General features: G+C 36.7%; 1 protein-coding gene across 15 annotated transcripts in view; it reads left to right on the top strand.

Moving 5' to 3' along the window:
- Gphn (gephyrin) overlaps positions 1–21,083 on the top strand; it is a 351,833-nt gene that overhangs the window by 245,670 nt on the left and 85,080 nt on the right. For all 15 annotated transcript variants that reach the window (XM_087911715.1, XM_087911713.1, XM_087911716.1 and 12 more), the window contains one exon: positions 19,703–19,840. In XM_087911715.1, the coding sequence (XP_087767841.1) occupies positions 19,703–19,840 (138 nt within the window). The remainder of the gene's footprint in view (positions 1–19,702; positions 19,841–21,083) is intronic.

Below are 21,083 nucleotides of genomic sequence, written 5' to 3'. Positions count from 1 at the left end.
TTTCAAATGACCTGTCTTAAAGTTCAGGAATTATTTTTAAAGTTTGAAGGTGTTGCTCATTAGCAAAGTATACAGTTCTGAGTTTGAGCCCAGCATCACCACCAAAACATAAAAATTGATTTATTAACTAAAAACTATATCTTATTTTTATTAACATGTTTTTATTTAATGCATAATAATTATATAAATCAACAGGGTATGAAATGACCCTCAAATACCTGTAAACAATGTATAAGATCAATAGTTCAAAGATTCCTCTGTTCGGTCAAATCTTCTTGTAGATTCTTTCTATTGAAATTTTTACAGTCATTATGTTTTTCAGCTCAAGAATTCATGCTTAGTTTTTTTTCTATAATTTTTTTATTTCCTTGTTACACTTCTCAGTTTGCTTTTGTATTGTCTTTCTGGCTTCATTGCCCATATGCATTATCCCTTAGCCCATTTAAACTTCCTCCAAACTATCAATTTTTTTTCAAACAATTCATATGTTTTCATTTTTGGCAATTGATTACTAGAATATTACTGTTTCTTTAGTGGTAGTGTTTCTTTGACTTTTGTTTTTGTTTTGCCTTGGTCATAAAAAATAGTCATGTGGCTGGGCAGTGGTGACACATGCCTTTAATCCCAGCACTCAAGAAGCAGAGGCAGGCAGATCTCTCAGACCACTCTGATCTACAAAGTGAGTTCCAGGACAGCCAGGGGGAAAATAGTCATGTGTTTCAGACTTTACAGATTGGTTTTGGAGAAGAAAGACCCTATCTGTGGTAGGTATGAGGGTACACTCTGCATGGAGAATGGCATCTCCACCTTTAGTAAGGGCAGAGCCTTTTACATCATCAGCTGAGGTCAGCATTATCAAAGATTTCGTAAGTGCTCCCCAGCCAAGCTGTGGGTGTCTACAGCAATGGGGAAAGTTATTGGAGTAATTGATTATAAAAGTCTCCTGAATCATCCTGATCTCTTTTCTCCCGTGGAGGATGTCACAGCCTTCCTGAGGGGTTCCTTTTGAGTGCCAAGTCAGTCTCATAGGAATGCCCGTGGTAGCAGTGGCACTGTGTCTGATGCACAGTGGCCATGAAGTAACTTTAAAGCCAGGCTGTGGAACACTAGTATACATGGAAAAACTTCATCTTTTGAGTACAGGCTAGAGCCAGCACCAGTGCCCAGGAAGCAGGTACCCCAGCTGAAACACTGGAGTACCAATGCTTTGGGGGCCACCTGGGAAATTTGGAATACAACTAGGCACACACAGAGCTACAGAGCTCTTAAGCATCCATACTGCTATAGCAGTGGCTCCACTGCCCTAGGGACTGGTGATGAAGGAGAAGCTTCAGTGCAGAGTATGCAGGGGATTGGAGGAGGAGGGGTTTTACACATCTGCATCAGCACAACATATGTCTCCTCCATAGCCACAGTGGTTGTTGGTAAATTGCCTTGGTGATAAACCTACCAGGAACTTCTCCAAAGCAGGTCACTGGGAAGACTGGTCCCACTCTCCTTTGTTCCTAGTTATCTTCAGATGTCTCAGATATATGAATTGTCACAGTAATCCTTTCTGTGTAGTGATTTTCTCCTTCTTGCTCCACTGTTTGACATTGATTTATTAAATGAACTATTCGGCCTTCCTCGGACAATTTATGTTCATGAGTCCAGGTGTTTGTTGTGGGGGAGTCAAAGCATTAGTGCTGTTATCTTTAATAATTCTTCAACAAAGTTTATGAAATAAATAATAAAATTACTTACAGTTTTATGTTCCTAAGTATTTCCTGTATTAATAAAGTCATGTTGATATGCCAATATGAATTACTTAGGTAAAAATATCCTTAGACTGTAATTTATGTGCTACCAAATTTGATGAAAAGCCATCACCCTTCGTTAAACTATAAAGTTCTGCGATAATTGATGACAATTCCTATTTGTGATTCTTAAACAAATGTAAACGTGTCAAAAAAGAAACAGCAGCTTTGAGTTTTTAGATATGTAAGCTGACTTTCTTCATTTAGTGAACTCAGAGAGGTTACTACTTCACTTTGGAGAAATTAGGATAACATAAGAAACTGTAATTGGAACTGACTCAGCATTGGCCTCCTGCTGAAGGATCTTTTTTTCTGCCAAATTGTATTGCCACCTCTCAAAAATGAGGCATTTGTCCCTAGTTTATAATATGATTGTTTTAAGGGAATCTCATTGAAACCCAGTCTGGCCTTGACTTCTTAATTCTCCTGCCTCAGCACATGATTGCTGGAATTTGAAAACTATAACTCTAAGTTATAATATGCTTTTAAATTTTAAATAATTTAAAATTTTACTTGAAGACATTACTATTTTATTGAAAATATTTTATTAGATGATAGAACAGAATTCAGTGGCATGTACAGGAGATAAATATTCATGAAAAATTCTTACTAGTAGGCTGGAGTGTTGGCTCAGAGCATTTGTTGCTCTTGCAGAGAATCTGAGTTAAATTCTCAGCATTCACATTTTGGCTCACAATTTTCTATAACTCTAATCCCAGGGGATCAGACTTTGCATTCTGACCTCTGCAGACACTATGGTAAACATACTTACATGAAGGCAAAGCACTCATACATATTAAATATAATAATTAAAAAGTAAAATTCTTTCTAGAACTATTAAAATAATTATTTTAGAGCAGTGGTTCTCTCCTTCCTAATGCTGCGATCCTTTAATACAGTACCTCATGTTGTGGTGATCCTCCCAACCATAAAATTATTTTTGTTGCTACTTCATAACTGTAATTTACTGTAATTATGAATCACAATGTAAAAATCTGACATACAGGATATCTGATATGTGACTCCTATGAAAGGGTCTTTTGACCTCCAAAGGGGTCATAACCCATAGGTTCAGAATCACTGTCTTTGAGTATATAGTTATTCCCTTACATAGACAAGGAATTTGTTCCACAACCCTCTGCAAATACAAAATTTGTGGGTACAGAGCACCTTTTATAAAACAGTACTCACATGTAAATTTTATATGTCTTCCTATAGACTTGATCATCTCTAGAGTCCTTATTATTCGTAATACTGTACAAAGTCTATGTAGATAGATGCTGTGCTATACTGCTTAGAGGGTATGGTAAGAAGAAAATCTAAGGCTAGTCATAATGGTGGACACCTATAATTTCAGCACTTGAGATAGTTAAGAAAGGGGGCTCATGAGTTGAAGGCTAATCTGAGTTGAATACAAGCTATGGGCTGACCTAAGCAAGACCCTGGAGAGAGATCAGGAAAGAAAGATAATCTGTAATCTTTACATTTTTAGTATAGAAGTATTTTTCAATCAAGATTTCTGCTCTGGGTTTGACTGAACTTGCACGTGCCAATTTGTGGGTTTGGAAGGCCAACTAAAGTCATCTAGCTACATCTCTTGATTTTCTCTGATACTTTGCTTTCTGTACTTCATGTGTAAATTTTTCCTACTTTTATTCTAGTTACCTGAATTTAATCATATTTAAATTCCATCCCAGTGATCTTAATATCCCAGACAATGGTTTCAGAAGATAGAATTGTTTCGCTTACCTTTTTTCTCCTCCTTCTTCACCTATTTTTTCGTGCCCACATGTAACTGTCAAAGTTTTATTTTTGTCTGCATTTATGTGTTACTGAATTGAAATATACTTAGGAAACCTCTACTGCCATTCAGTTTATTGAATAGTACATGTGTGGTACACCCAGATGTACTGATATTTCATTTGTATTTTAATAAATAAAATTTGCCTGAAGTTCAGAGAGTAAAACAGCCACACTGATCAGCCTTACAGACCAGGCAGTGGTGACACACATATTTAATCCCAGTAGCCATACTAGTTTGCCATAGAAACCAGTGGTAGTGAATGCCCGCCTTTAATTCTAGCACTGGAGGGGAGTATAAAATGGAACAAGACAGCTCTCACACACAGTTTTTTTCTGAGAGTCCTGGAGGCAGGATCACCATTTAAGACTGAGGTAGAGATAAGAGCCAGTAGCTGGCTCTTTTGCTTTTCTGGCCTTTAGGTTGAACTCCAATTTCTGTGTCTAGGTTTTTATTAATCATGCTACATCTAGAACATTAAATTTCCTTCACATTTAAAACATAAATTACAAACTTTGCTCTTGTTTAGGAATGGATTTGGATAATTCCCAGATAAAGACACCTACCACCAAGCTGAACAACAGGCGTTTGTTTGAGGAAGAGAAAACTCACCTTCACAAGTAGTCCTCTAACCTCCATCAATAAGCAATGCCACAGTCGTGTATCTGTGTGTGCACACACACATGTGCACACACACACATGAACACACACAACAATACAGTATTTAAATAACTAATAAATATATGGTCAAAATGTTTTAAATACACCATTTCAATGAATGTGTATTCATTGAATACACAACTACTGTAGTTTTTCAAGTCTTAGTCCTGCATAATGTATTCCATAATCTGGTTTCCATTACTGAACCCAGTTTTAAGAAAATGGTTATGGGCTAGAGAAATAGCGCAGCAGTTAAGAGCCCCTACCGTTCTTACAAAGGATCTGAGTTCAGTTCCCAGCTTCCAAACACATCTCCACTCACATACACAGACACGCATGCAAACATGCGTGCATACACACATCCAAAATATTTTAAAAGAAAATAGCTACAAGCAGAACTACTATTAGGGTATGCAAGAGTGAAAGCAGCTAAGGTTGGGTATCTTTTTTAGCTACTCCCACCTCAAAACAATTATTTACCTTCACATTTCTTTCTCCCAATAAACCTTTAAAATGTGGGGTTTTTTCACTCTAGTCCTTTGAAGGTTTTTCCTTTTAGGGGTGGTAGGGGCATTCATTTTATATAGTCAATTCTCTGATAGACTTGTTCACTCTGTATTCTACATAGCAAGATCATTCTTCACAAAGTTAACATAAACCTAATCTATAATTCCCAAACCACATCTTTTTTCTAAAATTCATATTCGTATTTCTAGCTGCTGATTATAAATCTCTTCTTGGATACAGATAGCTCACTAGTGACATGACAAAAACAAAATTCGTAGTCTAACGAATTCTTCTGACTTCACAAGAATGATGTTTAACCACCTGGTTGTCTAAACCAAAAATCTTTGTTTTTTTTTAATTCCTTTTCCTACATTCATCATTTTTCTTTTTTATAGTATTGATACCTGTCATATTCCTTTAGTGTTCTGCAGTGAAGACTAAACTTCAGATTGCTTACAAATAGCTTCTGGTCACCTCTAAACTTACCACAGCATTCCATATTGATTTGTCACCAGGTACAGAAAACTTTCGATTTTCAAATGGTTCCCTCTTTACTAAATTATTAATCTCCCATCTCTTCTGAAACTTGGATAACTCCTACTTACTGCAGACAGCCTTCTGTGACCCCCTAAAAACAAGCAAAGTGTTCCTTCTGTGTTTTTCTGCTGTGTCCTATGCTTTCCCTACATTTGGGCAACCCTAGTTACAGTGTGGTACTAAAGTGACTGTCTCAGTTAACAGGTTTAACACATGAGTAAGCAAATTAATAGAAGAAAAACCTTTAGGAGGCAGAACAGATGAGAGACAACAGAATATCTAATAGAAAACAGGATGGAAGCAACAGAAGGAAAACTAAACAGTGCCAAAGTCAATCTGTTAGTTAATAAGCACTATTTTTCTTAAGTACTTTATTTCATGTTTCAACTTTGGCCCTTTTCTGTTCACCTGTCCCTCACTAGATAGGTTTTCTTAGGTAACATCATTGTACCTTACTAATAAAAGCATGAAATGAAATTTCCTTTTTTTATTATTCCCATGAAATAGAGGGATTTTTTTTTTTTTTTTTTTGGTTTGAGGCCTCCGGTTTTTATGCGCTATCGATGCTGGCGCTCAGTGGGACTAGGTTATCCTCTGGCTGTCCTGTTGTTGTCCTGTGTTGTAAGGAAGAAAGTTTTAAATAATCTTTTGAATAATATGCTAACTTCAGGTTACTTTTATTTTTAGGATTTTTGGTTTAGTTTTGGTTTGGTTTGGACTTAAAGACAGGGTTTGTCTGTGTAGCCCTGGATGTCCTTGAACTTGCTCTATAAACAAGGCTTGTCTCAAACTCAGAGATTTGCCTACCTCTGCCTCCTGAGTACTGGGACTAAAGGTGTATATCACCACACCTGATTTTATTTTATTTTTAGAAAAACATTTAATTCTCCTACAGTAATATATCCCTTATGTTCTTGATTAGCATTCACTGGATTATACAAATGTTTGTCATCACTAACACAGTCTTTCTATGCATAACTAGATATAATTAGCAGCTAAGTACATAAGCATTGATTGAGGTACTATTGAAGTGCTGCCCTTGATTTCTCACCTAATCTCCAAAATAAATCAATTTTACTTAATGAATTATCTTTAATATAGCCTTATTTACTTTATTTACCAAGTTCACAAATATTTATGCTTGCTTGTGAAACCAAGCATTAATACCCTAAGCATTATTTACCTTTAATTTCATTTTGATCAAATTTCTGATTTTCATAGACTACGACATTTTTTAATTTTTTATGAAAAATTTTAATACTCATACTTTGAGTCAATCTTTTTAGTTTCTTCATTGTCAGTATTGTAGCTGGTGTAGGAAAAAAAGACATTGTTACTAAATTTTAGAACAGGAAATCTCATCCTCATCTATCGAACAGAGACACCATCCTTACAGCATTATACAGACCACAATATCTTTATGAGAACTCCAGGAACAGGTTAAGAAAATGCATTATCCCAAGTACAAAGCTGAAGACAGCACATTGAAATGAGGAAGAATTGGTCCAACTTCCTTATCACCCTTTCCTCTCAAGCTGTCACAGCCCAACATGTTCAGGAGAGAATACCTGCTGCATGGCTTCTCCTTGCTGGGGAAGAGGGAACATTGTTCAGTGTTCCTCAGTTCATGGATGCCCAAAGAATGATTTCTGTCTCATTGCACTAACAAAACCAGCAAAAATTTGATAGCCAGGAGTGCAGTAAACAAAGATGAATGGAGGAAGCTTATTGTGGCACCATAAAACCTAGCACGTCACACACAGTACAAACACCTTTTACAGCAATCAGAAAGAAGTACCTCACTCTTGGCTTCTTCCTCAGAAGAGGAGAAGAATGGAGATTGCATTTAGTATTCTATTTGTGGAGGTCTTCCCAAACCACTGCTTTCTGTCTTACCTGACTGGACTGACAGGTAACTGGTGGACTTTGCTTGCTTGAGGGATACTGAGAAGATCCTGCTGCTTATTACAGCATCAGAGAGCCTGCAGCTTTACAGGTAATTATCAGAGAAATCAGCAAATTATAAGGTATAAAAAAAGAAGAAAGAGAAGGAGGAGGAGAAATCTAAATGCTCTTAACTGAAAATGTATTTGTAAAGGCCCAGAAAAGATACCCACCCCCCACCAAAAGCAGGTCTTAGGAGCCTACTTCCCAGAATCTCTGGCCAGGTTGATTGGACAAGGATATTCCGCTGTAGAAAGTCAGTCTGTAAAGAGTGGGAAGTGTGACTATTTTCTCAAATGCATAAAACAGGAGAAGAGGAAGGATCACAGAGTGTACTAAGCAAATGGAAACATTACTCAAAGGACAAAATAAATCAGAATCTAACCAAGAATATTATTATGTGACAGAATCCAAAATAATTATTTTTAAAAGCCTGATGATCTAAAAAAGTAACAGTTTTAAATTTAAAATATAGTACATGAACAAAATTAGAATATCAGTAAAGACTTAAACCATATAAAAACAAGTTTTAGAGCTGAAGATATAGTAACTGAATTGAAATTTTTTTCTAAAGGTTCAGCAGCAGATTTGATCAAACAAATCAATATACACAAGATATAGGTCCGTTGAAATTCTGGAGTTAAGAAAACAAAGTTAAAAAATCAAAAGACTTTATGGTATGTCATCAATTTAAACGTGTGTAGAAAAGAGAGGAAGAGAGAGAAGGGGAAAGAATAGAGAGAAACAAAGAAACTAAAGAAAAGAAGAGACAAAGAAATGCTGACAAAAACATCCCAAATCTAAATAAAGAAATGCACATGCAAGTACATTAAGCTCAAAGGGCGACAGCTAGGATAAATCCAAAAAGGCACACATCAAGACATGCGATTTTCAAATTGTCCTAAGCCATGAACAACACAAAACCTGAAAAGGAACAATAACAAATTCATCACATTCAAAGGGACTCCCATAAGAATTTATGTCATCAAGGCAGTGGTGGCTCACGACTTTAATCCCAGCACACCAGAGGCAGAAGCAGGTGGATCTCTGTGAGTTCAAGGCCAGCCTTGAACTAGTTCCAAGACCGGTTCCAAAGCTACAGAGAAACTCTATCTCAAAAAACACCAAAAGAAAAAAAAGAAAGAAAAAAGACAAAAAAGAATTGACATCATTAGTTATATTAGGAGATCTTTACAGACCAGAACTTTTTTCAGATGTTATTTTATCCAGTAAATCCACCCTTCAAAAACAAAAGAGAAATGAAGATTTCTACAGCTAAACAAAAGCTTAGGGAAACTTATAAGAAATGATAAAGAACGTGCTTCAAGTTGAAATAAAATGACACTAGACTGCAGCATGAAAGCGTAGAGAAATAGAAGTCTGAAAATAAGAGAATATCACTCGTGGGAACAGGTTAATATATTGACTGATATTGAATACTATACTGCTTTAATGATGGAGTTAATAGTACTTTTAATTTGGGGGATGTGGAAATGGCTAAGTAGTGAAGAGCACGCTAACTGCTTTCCAGAGGACCTGGTTTAGTTCCCAGCACTCATATGGCAGCTCAAAACCTAGCTCTACTTTTAGTTCCAGAGATCTGACATCCTCTGGCCTCTGCAAGTACAAGGTGCACACATGGTACACAGACTTCAGGCTGACAAAATACTTGCACACAAAAACTTTTTGAGTACTTTATTTTGGCCAAAAAAAAAAAAACCCCAACATAAAAGCACAAGATATAATTATAAAATATGTTAGCAGATAAACAGTATTGAAATGACATATGTACTATCAAAACTATGATCAGATAGGAAAATATAAGAGTAGGAGAAACCCAGTTTTGTGCCTATTGTTAACAAATGTTTGTTAGCTTTTTGGTATTTTGTTTTGTTGTTATGTTGGTTGGTTGGTTGGTTGGTTGGTTGATTGGTGGTTGTTTTTTAAGACAAAATTAGTTGTAGTATACAGCCCAGAGTGGCCTGATGTATATCCCAAGTTCTAGAATTACAGTTATATCTTCATACCCAGTGCAACTAGCTTTTAAAAATCAAATTTTTGTAATTCTGATTACAAAAAAAATGGACACTAAATTTATTGACTATGTTAATGTTTGAAGTTGTTTATAGTGTTTATTTGTCTATATAGCCATCTTTTTATCAGTCAATATACTCTAGACTATGCTATGTGCTCATCAGCATCTTTGGTCCTAGGCTATACTATCCCCACATTATCTTTGGTCCTAGACTATGCTATCTTCACAGCATCTTTGGTCCTAGGCTATACTATCCCCACATTATCTTTGGTCCTAGACTATGCTATCTTCACAGCATCTTTGGTCCTAGGCTATACTATCCCCACATTATCTTTGGTCCTAGACTATGCTATCTTCACAGCATCTTTGGTCCTAGGCTATACTATCCCCACAGCATTTTTAGTCCTAGACTATGCTATGTACTCATCAGCATCTTTGGTCCTAGGCTATACTATCCCCACAGCATTTTTAGTCCTAGACTATGCTATGTACTCATCAGCATCTTTGGTCCTAGGCTATATTATCCCCACAGCATTTTTGGTCCTAGGCTATACTATCCTCACATCATCTTTGGTCCTAGACTATGCTATCGCCACAGCATCTTTGGTCCTAGGCTATACTATGTGTTCAACATCTTTGGTCCTTGACTATATTATGCTATATGCACAGCATCTTGATTGTAAAACAATTTTTCTTCCTGAAAATATAGTTAGGAAAAGACACATATAAATAAATATAAAATGGAGGGTTTTTTCTTAATGCAATATTCAAATAAAACACTAAGAGAATGTTTTGTAGTACCTCTAAGTACAGGGAAGATGTGTGGACATTTTTTGCTTCCTAACAGAGGTACTACTCAAGAAAATGTTACAAGAATATCATAATGAATTTCTGCATGCTTTTCATCCAGACCCTCCAGATATCGATATTTTGCCACAGTTAAGTGTTACCACATTTATCTATGCATGCTAATATGCACATGCTTTACCAAATTACATGTGAATAAAATTCAGACATGATGCCTCTTTAGTCCCTACTTCAGCGTGCATTTGAAGTAGGGGTAAAATGAGGTTGGTGGGAAGAAATAAGACATTCTCTTACATAACCTCAGTACAATTATGAAAATCAAGAAATTAACAGTACCATAATACTATTATATAATCTGATTCCAATTAAATTTTGCCAGTTTTTCTAATAATGTTCTTTATAACAAATGGGGAAAGAATAATTCTTTTGTTCTGATCTGGGATTCAACCCAGACTCATGCATTACATTTCACAATGATGTCCCTTTAGACTCCTTTAAACTAGAACAATTACTCATGTTTTTCTTTGTCTCTCATGGCCTCAATATTTTTGAAGACCATAGGTCAGTTATTTTATATAATGACCTTTAATTTTAATTTTTCTGATGTTTCAAAGTGATTTAATTGCTATGTAATTTGTTGAGAATACTTCAAATAAGATGTTGTGTCCCTCACAATATATCAATCATGTCAGTGAGGCCTTTATGTAAATTTGTTCATCACTACTACTTTGGATCACTAGATAGTAGTAATATTTTGACTTTGTATTTTATAAGTGCCTCATGGAGATATATTTTAACCTGTATAAATACCTTGTTCTTCGTGAGGCTTTTCCCTTCTAGTTTTAGTATCTCTTATTGATTTTTGTCTGAAGCAGTTATTAGCATAATGATTGCCAAAACAGGTTTTTCTAATTCCACTTACTTTATCAGTTGGAAGTTTGTTAATGAGAAAGAATTCTTAAATAATTTATTTATTTACATTACTGCCCATGAATTATTTTCATTTAATTAAATAAATCTTTTGATTTTTGCCATAACTTTGTGCCAGGTTTAGTAAAAAGGAGCCTTGCAGGCTTGCTCTAAGATCTTTTTCCCTATGTTCTTTCTTTATTGAAAAAACTTTGTGAGGGAAGAATAGTAATTTCCCATGGAAACAAACAAGCAAACAAAATAATGAGAGAAAAATTATTCTAGGCTGATAGAACATTTCATACTACAGCAAGAAAATATAAAATGATACTGTGTGTTTACTTATCCGCAGTATTGCCAGTTTTATAAGCAATGCAGCAATGAGTGGGAAGCTGAAAAAGAAGAAAGAAAAATATATATACTATCATAAAGAATTGAAATTGTGAACTGGAGAGATGGCTCAGAGGTTAAGAGCACTGGCTGCTCTTCCAGAGGTCCTGAGTTCAATTCCTATCAACCACATGGTGGCTCAAAACCATCTGTAATGAGATCTGGGTGCCCTCTTCTGGCCTGCAGGTGTACACAGTATACTTAATAAATAAATAAATTAAAAAAAAGAATTGAAATTGAATCCTATGAATGATAGTGAATCATTCATGTAAGTTACAGAGCTGACATTTTGTGACAACAGTGCGTTGTATTATGTAATTGATGCATAGGCCTCCCACGACTGTTTTCCTTTAGTATTTGTTATTCAGCCCTAGAAAATAAGCAGTATTTTCATCCATGTTTTCTATGTCAGTAATGCTGTGATATGCATTACCTTGAATATTCATGTAGAAAACTTATAAAGTCATGAAATTCAAAACAACATCAGAAATTAAAATCTCATTTTTAAGATGCCCTGTATTGCCTATTCACTTACCCAGATTTGTGATTTTCAGAATTTCCTCAATGTATGTTTTCTAGACTTCCAGTGGAGGGATTGAGACTCCAATCCAGCCACTTAAACCTATAATTTGCCCTGTCTACCAGATATGCTGGGGTAAAGGTGGTGCAAAAATTATGGGAGTGGTAAACCAATGACTGGTCCAGCTTGAGACCTGTACCATGAAAGGGAATCCACCCTGACATTGCTTGGAGGGCCAGAACCCAAAGCCTAGACAGCCCAGAGACCTAGGACAGAACCAAACATGACAAAAAAAAAAAAAAGCAATGAAATGATTCCCCGTTTATTCTACTATACTCATAGATTGTTGCCTACCTCAGTTGTCATCAGAGAGGCTTCTCACCCAGAAGCTGATGGAAACAGATACAGACACCCACAGCCAAACATTAATTGGAGCTCAGAGAATCCTGCCTAAGAGAGGGAGGCTTTCCCCTCTTACAGGAGCTAGAGAGGCCAGGGATACAAGAAAATCCATAGATTCAACTAGCCTGGGCTCATAGGGGGCTCACAGAGACTGAACCAGAGAGCTTGCATAAGGCAGACCTAGGCCATCTGCATATATAACACAGTTGTGTTTCTTGAGCTTCTTGTGGGGCTCCTAACACAGGAAGTAGGGACTGTCTGTGACTATTTCCTGGTTTGGGTAACCTTTCCTCCAACTAGGTTGTCTCATCCAGACTTTTTTTCTTATATATTTTGTTTTAATTTTTATTGATTTCATTAAGCTACACATTTTTCTCTGCTCCCCTTCCTGCCTCTCCCCTTCCTTTCTACTCTCTCCCATGGTCCCCATGCTCCCAATTTACTCAGGAGATCTTGTCTTTTTCTACTTCCCATGTAGATTAGATCCTTGTATGTCTCTCTTAGGGTCTTCATTGTTGTCTAGGTTCTCTGGGATTGCGATTTGTAAGCTGGTTTTCTTTGCTTTATGTCTAAAAACCACTTATGAGTTAGTAGATATAATAATTGTCTTCTAGGCCTCGGTTATCTCACTCAATATGATGTTTTTTAGATCCATCCATTTGCCTGCATTTTTCAAGATGTCATTATTTTTTTCTGCTGTGTAGTACTCCATTGTGTAAATGTACCACATTTTCCTTATCCACTCTTTGGTCAATTTAGGTCATTTCCAGGTTCTGGCTATGACAAACAATGCTGCTATGAACATAGTTGACCACATGTCCTTGTGGCATGATTGAACAACCTTTGGGTATATACCCAAACGTGGTATTGCTGGGTCTTGAGGAAGGTTATTTCCTAATTTTCTGAGAAATCGCCATATTGATATCCAAAGGGGCTGTATCAGTTTGCACTCCCACCAGCAATGCAGGAGTGTTCCGTTTTCCCCACAACCTCTCTAGCATAAGTTGTCATCAGTCTTACTGCAACTTGATATGCCATGGATGGCTGATATACATAGGAGGCCTGCTCTTTTCTGAAGAGAGAAGAGAAGGAGTGGATTGGGGGGGGGGGGGGTGAGGGAAGGGACTGGGTGGAGAGAAGGGAGGGAAGGGAAACTGATCAGGTCAGGAAATTAATTAAGTAATTAATTAATTAAATGCTCTGTAATACTGAGTGTATGAATTAAATGCTATGTAATACAGAGTGTGTGAATTCTGCCACTGTGTTTCCCTTGAATTTCTAAGCTAACTTTTTTTGATTAGATTTATTTGAAAGATTAAATGCTTGCCACCTCTGAGCCCCCCATTCTTCAACATACCCAAGACCCCAACTGTTTTAATTGAATGTATATGTTATTATTGTCTGTGTTTGTTAACATTTCCTAGACAACTCGCCAGATTATCTGCTATTCCAAAAGATACTGAAAATAGAAACACAGGGGATCCTGCCTCAACATTAGGTGATGCAAAAACTATGGTATAAACAAGGACAAAACAAGACTCTTCCTTGAAATTGTCAGTATATCCAAGAGTACTGATTTATACTTACTAGTTTAGGAAACTCTTACTGATTGTCATGAATAACAGGATTTCTTCCTAAGGTTTTGATTTAATCAAGAAGAACCTGCATGAATATTTTGTTGCTACTGTAGTTATATAATCTGAAAGCTTCTTTGTAAGATCTGTGCTCTGTTAGAAGCCTTCTTATATCAGAGACATTACCTTTGCTATTTATCTATGTCTTTAATTGACAGCCCTCAGTAAATTCTTACCATTCTTACAAATTTATTTGTTTTATTTGCATGTTTGTGTGTGCTTGTGTGTGAAAGTACCTATACAGTCATTTCAGTGAATATAACTGTTTCATGGCTGATAGGAAATCTCAACAGGATTTTCAGCACTTGCCAAGGAACAATTCTTAACTAACATGGTCACTATCCTACCCAGCCAGAACTTAAAAATACAAAAGAAATCCGTTAAATTTTACCTATCTAAAAGTAGATTAGAAAAAAATATAATTGTGGCCACCTTAGAATAAATTGAACTCTGTAGATCTTCAGAAAATTACACAAATTGCTGAGAAATTTTATGAATGAGATGACAGGTAATTGAAGCTACCACTCTTAGCTCAATCCAGGGTGCTACTAGTAGGGAGAATCTTGTCTACACTCTCCCCTCCAGTTTTGTCCTTGGTTCCCACTAATAGATCTCATGTCCTAAGGTAATCTGTAATTTTCTTTTGCTAAATTAGTTAACCCACCTGCTTATTGTCAGTGATAATGATATATCACCAAGTACTTTACTATGATAAGTTCAATAAATATTCTGTGGGTATGTCTGTAGAGGGTTTTCTTGATTATTAATTTACATCCATGGGCCCAGCCCACTGACCTCTCATGAGGCCCATGCTTCTGGGCAGTATAAGGAAGCTAAAATCAAGTCACCAGCTTCTGCCAAAGTATCTGCTGTAATTTCTTGTCTCTGAGTGAATTTCCTAGTTATCTGTAAAAGTGTTTGTGCAAAATATGTAAACACAACCTGCTGAGTCCATATTTGTTTTTTGTATATATATGTATATATATATAGTTTCAAGGCAGACCCCTTTGTGTGGAGAAACCAATAAGGGGCCTTATACTTCCTTGGGAGAGGTTAATTATTCTCCCAGCAGTCATGCCTGAGGATTTTTGTTGGGGGGGGGGGAAACCTGTGTGAAATTTTTCCCCTTTCATGTTAATGTATCTTGATATTACCATTGTTCCAGTCCTGTGTATACAGTCATTTTAGAACAACTGTTTTACTGCAGACTTCCTGGTATTCTGGCTCTTAAAATTTTTCCACCCTCTTCTGTGACGTTCCCTTAGCCATAAATACATTGTGTCAGGGCTTCCCACAGTGAGTTGTATCTGCATTGTGCCAGTTCTGTTCAGTTATCATTTTCTTCCATTTGCTGTAAAAAGAGGCTTCTTGGATAAGGGGTAGTGTGCTGAGTGGTTTTGTGGGTCATCTTGACACAAGCTGGTCATCAGAGAAGGAACGCTATGCCTCCTTGAGATCAGCCATAAGGCATTTTCTCATTTAGTGATCAATGGGGGAGTGCCCAGCCCAGCCCATGTTGGGTGGTGCCATCACTGACCTGCTGGTCCTGGGTTCTATAAGAAGGTAGGCTGAGCAGCCATGGGATGTTAGTCCATAAGTGCCAGGTTCTCTGACAGAAAGAGTGGGCAGAGGGTGGGGGTGACAGACCTGCCAGACTTTCCCTGGGGCTGAGCAGAATGTTGAGTGTCAATAACCCAGACCTCCCCCTGGCCACCACCTGAGAGAAACACACACACCGAGTTGGGGGGTCTGTGAAAGCAGGGTCTCGTTTCTTTTTATTAGGCAGGGACTTACATAGGTTGTGATAGGGGGTGGGAATCTTGGGATGAGGCGAGGTGGAGTAAGGAATAAGGGCCAATAATATTCTGCCACATTAGCAGGGACTGGGCAGAGACGGGTTTAGTTCATGCTGTGCTGAGTCACTCATATGCAGAAGTCATGGCTGAAGACTGGTCTCCAAACTCAAGCTAGGCATAGGAAGTTACACTGGGCCTCATGCCTAGGCCTTATGAAGCCCAACAAATAAGCAGCTCCCCTCCATGGCCTCTGCATCAGCTCATACCTTGGGGATCCTGCCCTGTTTGAATTCCTGTCCTGAATTCCTCCATGATGAACAGCAATGATGAAGTGTTATTCAGATAAGCCCTTTTCTCCCCAACTTGCGTTTTGGTCGTGGTCATTTGTCACAGCAATAGTACCCTAAGACAAGTGGTAACTACACTTATCTAGGAAAGGTGGCTCAGGCACCAAGAGGTCTTGCAGGCCATGGAAGGGTCTGTAATCATTTTTTAAATATCCAGTTCTTTGAGAAGTAAAATATCAGCAGAAGGCACTGTTTTTCCCTTTGTATCCAAGTTTGAACTTTGTTTAAGGATTTGGCTTTCATTCTTTTCTCAAGTATTTAATAGATGCAGTATTCTAAAAGTGGCATAGGGTATAGGAATTAATAAGATATAAGCTGTGCTTTCATGTTTATGATCTACTAACAATGGTAGGACAGATACTAAATACACATATCATAAGATGAAGAAGAATCAGTGCCAGAAGAAGTTATAAATGATGCAAAAATATTTTCAAAGTTGGAGAGCTTTCATGGGTAGTAGATGCCTACACTGTAACTTACGAGAGAGAGACAGAGAGAGAGAGAGAGAGAGAGAGAGAGAGAGAGAGAGAGAAAGGAAGAAGAAGAAGAAGAAGAAGAAGAAGAAGAAGAAGAAGAAGAAGAAGAAGAAGAAGAAGAAGAAGAAGAAGAAGAAGAACTACCAACCAAAGTCTGAAGTTAAAGACCCACCACACAGTTCACCATGCTTTCACTTAACTATATGTTTTCCCTTCATAATGCTCTTCATGACCAGGTACAGATTACTTTGCATATTCCAACTCCTTACCTGTATCTGGTTTGTAAAGTATACTTTGATAAATAAGTGTTAATTGATTGTGTTATCAGGGATAATCAAATTTGCTGTCTAAAACATTTTTATTCTGTTGTAGTGTTCAACAAATAATCCTATAAAACTAAATAATAAGTTTCTTAAAACCTAAACATTTTAGAAGGACAGTTTTTATAGGATTATATATAATATGTACCATAAAGTACCACAAAAAGATCAAAACTGGAATCTGCATATCTCTGTGAATGAATAGGAGAAAGCAGTCACTATCTTTGTTGTTGTTTCTAATTATATGGTTATGCCTATATGTTTTTATGATATTTGATTGACTGAGCTCAAACCTCAGTGAAAGTAGGTTATTAATAAATTTATATTTCAACTGTGAGTGATAAGTCATATTCTTTTAATTATTGAGCCATGATAGTGAATAAAAAGTAGTATTCAGGTTTAAATTTCTATGATTTCTTTTATTGTCCATAAGGTAAATGTTATAGGGTATATTAGCAATTTTATATGTGTAATGGGGGACTCTTTTGATTCATATGTTGGAAATTCTTTAGGATAGTACCTTTCAGTCACACAGTGAGCATGTTTAAACAGCTGCTGGAGTTCTGGCAGAAGCACTAAATTTAGTTAAGATGTAAGAACCAGATACTATAGTTTTCTGGATAATGGACATATATAATCATTACAAAGTGGTTTAGAGAAATGAGAGTTTATTTCACATTTTGGAAGTCAAGAAACGAGCCAGTGGAATGTTATCCAGCAGCTCAAAATTGTCATCAGAGTTCTATCCTAATAGTTGGAAAATGGTCACAATACCCCAATTATCCAACATATTTCAGACAGAAGACAGAACAACAGCTTCTTTTGGAAGGATCTGTCTATTCTGATCTTAGTATTTGCATTAATAATTTTATTTGTAATAAAATATCTTTTCCCAATTTACTCAGGAGATCATGCTTTTTACTATTTCCCATGTAGTTTAGATCCATGTATGTGTCTCTTAGGGTCCTCATTGTTGTCTAGGTTCTCTGGGATTGTGATTTGTAGGCTAGTTTTCTTTGCTTTATGTTTAAAAACCTCTTATGAGTGAATACATATGATAATTGTCTTTCTGGGCCTGGGTTGCCTCACTCAATATGATGTTTTCTAGATCCATCCATTTGCCTGCGTTTTTCAAGATGTCATTATTTTTTCCTGCTATGTAGTACTCCATTGTGTAAATGTACCACATTTTCCTTATCCATTCTTCAGTCAAGGGATATTTAGGTCATTTCCAGGTTCTGACTATGACAAACAATGCTGCTATGAACATAATTGAGCACATGTCCTTGTGGTGCGATTGAGCATCTTTTGGGTATATACCCAAAAGTGGTAGTACTGGGTCTTGAGGAAGGTTGTTTCCTAATTTTCTGAAAAATCGCCACACTGACATCCAAAGGGGCTGTACCAGCTTACATTCCCACCAGCAATGCAGGAGTGTTCCCTTTTCCCCACAACCTCTCCAGCATAAGTTGTTATCCGTGATTTTGATATTGGCCATTCTTACAGGTGTAAGATGGAATCTCAGAGTTGTTTTGATTTGCATTTCTCTAATGACTAAGGATTTTTAACATTTCCTTAAGTGTCTTTTAGTCATTTTAGATTCCTCTGTTGAGAGTTCTCTGTTTAGATCTGTACTCCATTTTTTTATTGGATTATATGTTCTTTTGGTGACCAATTTCTTGAGTTCTTTGTATATTTTGAAGATCAGACCTCTGTCTAATGTGGGGATGGTGAAGATCTTTTTCCATTCTGTAGGCTGTTGTTTTGTCTTGTTAACCATGTCCTTTGCTTTACAGAAGCTTTTCAGTTTCAAGAGGTTCCATTTATTAATTGTTTTTCTCAGTGTCTGTGCTACTGGGATTATATTTAGGAAGTGGTCTGACAGACTTTTTCATGAAGCAGGAAATTTGAAGATCTGTTTTGCCTTGTAATGGCAAAGTTCGTCAGTTTCTTTCTTCTAATTCCTACAGAATGTCTGGTAGACTCTTTCATGAAGCAGGAACCGTGAAGGACTGTCTCACCTTCTTTAGGCAACTTCACCAGTGATTTTTCTGTGTGTCCTGCATGTCCAGTTCATACAGCATACCATCAAACAGTCCAGGCAAGAGCAGTTTCTTGCCCTAATGGCTAACAAGCTCCATAAGGAACCTCTTTGATACCCATCATCTTCTTGAAGTAGATTGGTACTGCCAGAAGCATATGTGTCTCAGTGTCAAGAAAAGTCTAAGTTCTTAAAATATTTAAAGTGTCATATTCCGTAGATCTTTGCAGTGTTGAAGATTGTCAGTCTAACTGAAATGTATCTCTGTACATCTAGGAAACCTAACGAACATTACTTCATGCTTGACTATTATAGATGACTACCTATTAACCTGTATTTCTTAATCATACATATTTTTAAATGAGCTGCACAAACACAATACCTTAATCAAGAGCAGAAATATACATATAACAAAATTGGCCTTAAATTTATATCAATAAAGATCCATACCAGTGCAAAGCATTCATCTTTATAGCAGACCTATCTAAGCTTCTTTCCGTGGCTGTAGAAAACCAGTAACAGAACCTTTCTACGGCATGGAATTAGTAGTTCATCTAGAATAGTCCCTTAACCCATAGTGAACATTCATTGGTTAACCAGTATCATTAAATTTCACAAAGTTTTGACATATTTTAATTTCATTTAATGTTCTACAGTCAGAAACAAGAAAAATACTGTCTGACAGGAAACCAGAGATTAGAAGTTTGGGTGCTTAAAGTCATTCTTACTTGTTGATGAGTGTTTCAATGTCTTATTCTCAGTCGATTGTCTCCTGTTTAGGTCACAGTGCTGTAGATATCACCAAGGTGGCTCGAAGACATCGCATGTCTCCTTTTCCTCTGACATCTATGGACAAAGCCTTCATTACAGTCCTGGAGATGACTCCGGTGCTTGGTACAGAAATCATCAATTACCGAGGTACTGCCATTTCTTTCTTTGGCTTCCAAAAAAGACTCATGCAGCATGAGTGTACCATTTCCTAAAAGAGGGTGCTTACTCACCACTGCCCATATCAGAATCTTCCTTCTGCTCCTGTTCTCTGTTAAACTATCATCAACTTAATAATCTGATAGCTTTTGCTTCATAAAAATATGAAAGGGCCATCTGTTTTTTATTCTAAATACCAGAATTCTACCCTAAAGATGGGGCTGTCAGCACTGAATCAGAAAAATAAGACAATTCTGAGTTCTTTTGATGACTTTTCTTTTAGGAGTTGGAAATAACTAATGCCTTATAACCATGTGTTGTAGAAAATTCATGCAGACCATTTCTGACTTAATTTTCCAGCTTTATAAAGGTACAAAATACTCTACATGGCCAGAAAACTACATCTTACATTTTGATAGTTTGGAACTAGTAATATGTGGCAGGACATTGTCTTATAACGCTGAGTGCAGAAGCAAGCTGTAGTTCCTAGTCAGCCACATAGCAAGAGTAACCATTTATCATATTGCGGAGCTGTGGTATATACTAGATTAGATTAGATAGCAAATGCTTTCTTTCTCCCTCTTTGTAAGATCCCACCATGTGGCCTAGGCTGTTTTTCAATCTGTAATTTTCCGGCAAAAGCCTCCTGGGTGATAATATTACAGGCATGTGCCACCATGCCCCATTTTAATGCATATTTTTAATTAATGATATTTTCAATTTACAAATGTTTATTAGGATATAACATAAATTGAGAAATCTCTATAGCTAAAAATAACCTAATTTATCCATGGATTATAAAATAATCACTCTGATTTATTTTTTGTTCTACCTAGCTTCTTTTTTTTTTCTCTTAGTTGTAGTGTATTTGGAAAAGTTTATGAAAAGAAAGTGAAAATGTAGTTGTCTTAGCTTTCAGTCGCTATAACAAAATATCTGACATAATTTATTTAAAAAAATGTCTGGTCTTTTTTTGTTTTTTATCTTTGTTATTGTTGATGGTGGTGGTGGTAGTGGTAATGGTGGTGGTGGGTTTTTTAAACAGTTTCAGCCTCATTGTATATACCTGACTGGACTGGAACTCACTTTGAAGACCAGGCTGACCTTGAATTCACCTGCCTCTACCTCCTGAGTACTGGGACTAAAGGTGTTCACCATCATGCCGAGTTATCTTTCATTAAAAAGAAATTCTAATTTATGTCCTGTGACTTTGAGCCGTTAATGAGGCGTCCCA

Source organism: Myodes glareolus, chromosome 11, assembly GCF_982192425.1.
Source record: "Myodes glareolus chromosome 11, mMyoGla1.1, whole genome shotgun sequence".
Taxonomy (NCBI): Eukaryota; Metazoa; Chordata; class Mammalia; order Rodentia; family Cricetidae; genus Myodes; species Myodes glareolus.
Note: the sequence above shows the minus strand (reverse complement) of the source record. Positions and strands in the feature narration are given on the sequence as shown.